The sequence below is a fragment of the Cygnus atratus genome, chromosome 12 (assembly GCF_013377495.2).
Source record: "Cygnus atratus isolate AKBS03 ecotype Queensland, Australia chromosome 12, CAtr_DNAZoo_HiC_assembly, whole genome shotgun sequence".
NCBI lineage: Eukaryota > Metazoa > Chordata > Aves > Anseriformes > Anatidae > Cygnus > Cygnus atratus.
Window position 1 is genome coordinate 19,494,147 of NC_066373.1, and position 5,905 is coordinate 19,500,051.

Sequence of the window (5,905 nt, forward strand, 5' to 3'; positions counted from 1 at the left end):
CCTGTTGTTTCATGTCTGTTCAGAGCCCTGTTGAACCTAGTGCTACCTTCTGATAAAAGCCAAGGAACCTCTACTTTGAAGAGACAGAAGAATGATGCTGAGGGGATGTACGTTCACATTTCAGAATACTTTTCTGACTTGAGAGTGGTGCAGAATCCCTGTAGGTTGTAGGTCTGTACTAAACAGACAGGTGGCAATTAAATGACAAAGCTGTAGAAATTTGAGTGGTAGAACCGTTCCCAGTGGTAACTCTCGTGCAGATTGATCTAGTCTGTTAATTAATGCCAGTTGCTAAAAACTAGGTTGAAATGTCTTTGCTTTACTTTAACTGAACGCAGTGTTCTAAAGCTACCTGACTGACTTCCTCACTCCCTGACTTGGTTACTGCTATTAAAATTGTCCAGGCTTGATTGGATAAGGAAGTGAGACCTTGGTGGGTTGTCTAACTTTATCACCATGTGTTTTTGATGGGCAAATATGATCCTAGGAAACCTAAGGATTATGGAATAGACAACATTTAGGTCATTGCTCTACTGGTTTGGAGGAGGAGGAGGAAGAATGGGGAGAATTTTATGACCTCACTTGGCTAGTGGTGTAACTAATGCTATTCAAAAATCTTTATGTTGATCTGTTTCTGTTGATACCATCACTCATTTAAAAGAACAGGTTAAAGCAGATTTTATGTTAGAAAACATCTATAGCAGAACACAATTATAATGTTCATGTAGATACATTCATATAGTCAGAATACGCACTCTTAGCTTACAATATTTGTGAACCATGTTTGTTTCATTCTCAAGGTCAGTACTTGTAACTCAGGAATTACAGTTTTGTGGTTTCAGCTGCAGTTACCCAAATGTTATAGACTGGCGTTTTTTGCCATGTGCCATTTGATAAGGCTACAAAGTTATGACTTCCACAGTTCTGAATTACTTTTATTGGAGTTTTGACAAAGTATACTTCAAAATTCTGTCCATGAACTTTAAGGTCAACTGTACTAACATGCATTTTGGCTGTGGCAATGGACAGCGGTGGCTGTTCAATAGCTATGACTTGTCAGCAAAGGAAAATGTCTGTAAAACTGTGTAGAAAATGCATATGTTGGTGGAAGCAAATCACCTTTTCCACCCAAATCAATGCTCCCTTACTGCTATACTTGCTCAGCTTCTCTAGTAATCTGGCTGTTCTGGCACCTCTTGTCCCATGCTATTCCTACACACTACTCTTTAGTTGTTTCATTTGTCACAATCTTACCTGTTCCCCTACTTTGGGGGGCAGTACTGTAGGGATTGGGGAAATATCCTCCCCAAAATTCATGGTACACTTAACAGCTAAGACACCCTGAGGTCCTTAAAGGGTGGGGCTGGGGATAAAATATAACAGGCCCAAATTAACACTTAATGAAATTCCTTACTAGTAATACTTTGAAATATATTAAAAGTGAGATCCCCCCCAGTTATGGGCTATGAATTTTGTATTCCCTTTTTGGCACTCTAATGCTAGTGCACTATCACCAGAAGTTACACTGTTGGCATAATTTCCAAAGAGTTTTGAGAAATTGCCTTTGATTTCATTGCTTATTTATTTCTCCAGCTACATGAATGACTGTATTTCTATACATTCCTAAATATCTATGCTTGTATCTACTTAGCAGTATTCCTTTAAACACCCAGTGTACTTAATATTTGCAGGTGAGTATTAGCCAGTTTATGTTCACACTGAAAGCAAGATGTACTTACTGTCAAATTCCTTTCTTTTCACATAAAAATATGAGGATGGATTTTGGCTTTTCCTGGGCACAGGAGTTTTATAAAGGCTTTCCTAAAGCTCATGTGGCACAGAGGGTATAGAATAGGGTTAATGGCTGAATTCACCCACAAAAGCCAAAATGAAGTCTCATAGAGTGAATGTAGCACACAGTGCCCATGACAAGCTGCTCTGATGATCATCAAAAGCGTATATGGTGCCCAGCACAAACCAAACACACAGACAATAATTGCTAAAGACTTTGCTACTCTTTTATCCCGGGAAAGTCTAAATCTATTTGCCATAGTGTTAGCAATGTCCACTCTGGTGGTGATGTTGCATATGTTTTCTGCAGTTTTATAGAAATTGTTCTTACGAGGCTTGGTCTCAACATCCACCTGAAGTGGTGGAAGGTCTTGATTGACATTCAGATTTAACGACTGATTGTCAAGCTTATGTAGTCTGAGCCGTGGAGCCTTTATGGGGGGAGAAAGGCTGCTTGCTCTCTTCTCATGTTTGTGTCTGTTAGAAGGTTTTACAAAAAATATGGTGTGCTCCCTTTTTTTCCCTTGGAAACTCATTTCATAGTCCTCTTGACCAGGTGATATGTTTTCATTTCTGTGGGATGTGCGTTTCCTAATGTTGAGGTAAATACTTAAGTTAAAGTATGTAACGGTGATGAAGGGTGTAAAGAATTCAATGGTAGAGGCAATCATTAGGAAATACCAGTTGTAGAAGAATTCTGCATGACATTCTCCTTCAGGGAGGATGCTCTTTTGGGCAATGTACTCCCAGCTGAGAATGGCTGGACCGTAGAGAAGAAAAGCAGCAATCCATACAATGATCATCTTCAATATTGCGTTTCTGGTCATCCCTTTCTGTGCCCTGTAACTCACCTGAGAAACACAGAAGTCACATATATTAGTAGTATCTCAACAGGTACTATTGGTACCTTGGAATATGACCCTCTCAAGTTTGAGAGTCAATGATGATGTATTGTTTTGGAGATAGGGGTTATAACAAACTTACGAGAACCACAGAAAAGGTGTTTGTGAAATACCCATTCTAACAAACATTATCAAGGTGACTGGATGTGTTCTGAGAATGTGCATCAGATCTTACAAGCCAGAAAACAAAGGCTTTTCCAGAGCAAATATCCACTGCAGTTTCTAGAATTGGTTGTCACTAGTTGCTTATGTATTCTATGGCATTAGCTGTGACACCAGTTTATAGCTTATCTAAAGACGTAGCCCTTTAGAATTCATTTATGTATTTTAAATTAAATGATTTTAAACTTTTAATAAAAGAATACAGCATTCATGGATATTCTTTTAATTCCCTTTCTTAATGTGAACTTTCTTAATGTGAAAACTGACTATAAAAATAAATGGATAAGCTTTTCTTTTTGATATCCCTAATTTCTTTCTTTTCTGAGTTACTTGCAGAACTATTATGTGCAAATAAGATTTATAGATGGAGTGTTGTGGTCTGCGAAGTGCTTCACAGGAAGAGTAATTGCCCTTTAGGAAAAATAGAGAATCTAAGATGCAAAAAAGTAGTAAGTATGCCAGTAATATTAAGTCAATAAGCCATGTCAGCAATAAAATTGAGTAGAATCTTAAGATCATCTAACATTCCATATTCTAACTTCCTGGTGTATTGGACAATGTTCATATAATGAATTGAAGTTCAGTCTTCACATCTCTACAGTGGCCAACCTTGTGGACTTCTGAGAAATATTTTGGAATATGAAGTCCTTGAGCTTGAATTCTGTGTAGGATTCATGCCTACTTGCCCCAGTCTGTGGATCTTGATCTCCAAAGCTGTTTTAGTTAGAATACCCATGCAGCCGAGGAATTCTGAGTTTGTCTGAATTAGGTCTAATTTTGCAATGCTTGACAAGACTGCTACTGAAATAATTAGTAGCCTTGTAGGAAGATCAAAACTTTCACTGAGAGAGTAATTTAGAACTTTATATAATCTTGTTTGTATGTTCTTACACTGCCCTAACCCAACAGGCAGCTTCTGTACTCTTGCTTTGGGAGAGATTTTTATATGAAAGATTAATTTGAAACATTTCCAAATGGCTGAATTCTTTCATTTATTACAGTTTCCCCTTCTGTTTCTGTAACTATCCAGTCTATATATTTATACTGTGTGTATAGTCATGAGTGTGGCTTATGAAAGTAAAATTCATGGCTAATACAAAACTTAGAAAATAAAGGAATGTTGTGTTGACTATTTGAGAATTAATCTGTTCATTTCTCCTCCCTTCTTGAAAAAAAAGTTGGTAAATAATAAGTTGCATATAATCTGTTTAAGTGCTCTTGTATCCTCTTTGTGCTATTTACTGAAAAGGTATCACTGCCTCACTGTGATTTATAAAGAGCAATGAAGCTAAATTCATGTTTAAGGAAATGTGGGTGGAACAGGGCGCTGAAGAATAGCTGCAAACTGTGTGTAGAAGAGTGAAACCTATGAGCAGACAAAAATGTGTTATTTCAGCATTGTAAAATATTTAGTGGCATTATGAAGTGAAAATGAAGTTAGGTTTTGTTCTTTGGAAAGTCTAGTCTACTCCTTTTCCAATAACTGATGTGCTGCATGACTTGAGGCAAGGCTATTTTTGTGACTGTTGCATCGAAATAGCATTTCCTTCTTTTGAAGGAAGTTAGTTACTGTTAATTTACACTCTGCTGCTTTTAAGCCATGCACCGCTGTCTGCACTGGTACCTGTTGCAAAAAGTTCTGCTTTACGCTGTAGCTGAGATGCAGTTGGCTACCTTGCTGTCGATAGATGTATTGCTGTGTTTTGAGGAAATGCTTCGTTTCAGCCGGGTACTGCATTTTTAACCTTAACCAAGGTGGGGCTGGGGATGAAATAAGTAAACAGTGTTCCCTCTGCCCTTCTAGCTTCACCAGCAGCATATACCACCTGTGCCAGTTTCTAAAATAGTGTAATTCTTACTCTTGTAAATAGGAGAAACACCTGCCCTTCCTGCCCAAGGTGCTGTCTCCCAGAACCTAGTAGGTTGTATCTGGACAGCTCCCCTCTCCAGTGGTGGCTGAGGCCCAGTTGGGATGGGAGCTGGCAGACCTAAGCCCCCCCCCTCCTGCTTGACGGGGCAGCCTTGGAGTCTCTGCAGCCCCCCCTCAGTCCATGCAGCTGCTCCAAGCCCTGTGCTGTGGGCTCCCCTCTCCCACCCCCAGCTCTCTGCAGCTCGGGACAGCCTGCCCAGCCCTTACCGCCTTGGTGACGGAGATGAACCTGTCGAAGCTGATAAGGACGATGTTGAAGACCGAGGCAGTGCACACCAGGTAGTCCACCACCAGCCACAGCTTGCACAAGCCCCGGCCGAGCCTCCACTCTCCTGTCAGCACGTAGGGGATGTAGAGGGGGATGCAGAAGCCGCCTGCGGACAGAGCTGGGCAGTGACACCTGCAGCGCGACCCCCGCACCCCTCCCGTCGGCCCCGGCACTCACCCACCAGCAGGTCGGCGATGGCCAGGTTGAGGAAGAAGAAGTTGCCGTGGCTGCGGAGACTCCGGTCCACCACGAAGGCCAGGATGACCAGGGCATTGCCCAGCACCGTGGCCAGCACCAGCAGCCCCATGAGCGCCGCCAGCAGCGCAGCGGCAGCGGCGGAGAAGGGCCCGGGGCGCTGCCCGTCCCCCGCGCAGGCATCGCCCCCTGCCCGCGGGCTGCCCGAGTGGTTGAGCCACGGCGCCTCCTGGCCCATGGCTCCCGCGGCGCTCCGTGCGCTCCGCCGCCGCCCGGCCCGGCTCTGCCCGTCTCTGCCGCCCGCCCCGAGCCGCTCCTGGCACCGCCCCGGGAGGAGAAGGGGGGGACGGGACCGGGCGGGGCGGGCTATGGGGAGCCCTGAGGGGCGTGGGACTCTGCCCGCAGCCGCCCACCTCCCCCGCCCTGAGGGGCGGGAGGGGTCCGCTCCCGCCCGCGGTGCCGCTCCGCAGCCGCTCGTGTGAGGCGGCTCCACGCCGGCGGCGGGCTGTTCCAACGGCTCGCTGATGGCCCTCGTGCTGTCGCTGGCTCGGCAGCCTCACCTGCCTCCTTCTTTTTTACGGCTCTTGCCTTACACTGTAGCTGCAGATCCCCCTGTCCTATGGCGTGCCCTGAAAATCTGCACTTTTGGCCGTGTTT

At 44.1% G+C, this 5,905-nt stretch overlaps 1 protein-coding gene across 1 annotated transcript; it reads right to left on the reverse strand.

The window, feature by feature from the left end:
• Positions 1-142: 142 nt before the first annotated feature.
• LOC118246330 (histamine H3 receptor-like) lies at positions 143-5,486 on the reverse strand. The gene is made up of 3 exons (XM_035543325.2): positions 5,231-5,486; positions 4,993-5,159; positions 143-2,642 (listed from the first exon to the last, which is right to left on the reverse strand). The coding sequence occupies exons 1-3, from the start codon at positions 5,484-5,486 to the stop codon at positions 1,758-1,760; spliced, it is 1,308 nt and encodes a 435-aa protein (XP_035399218.1). The 3' UTR covers positions 143-1,757.
• Between the last annotated feature and the right edge of the window lie 419 nt (positions 5,487-5,905).

Coding starts and splice junctions, on each gene's coding strand:
- LOC118246330 (XM_035543325.2), bottom strand. CDS start 5,486: ATGGGCCAGGAGGCGCCGTGGCTCAACCACTCGGGCAGCCCGCGGGCA. Junction 5,160..5,230: donor CATCGCCGACCTGCTGGTGG/GTGAGTGCCGGG, acceptor CTCTGTCCGCAG/GCGGCTTCTGCATCCCCCTC. Junction 2,643..4,992: donor TCATCTCCGTCACCAAGGCG/GTAAGGGCTGGG, acceptor TGTGTTTCTCAG/GTGAGTTACAGGGCACAGAA.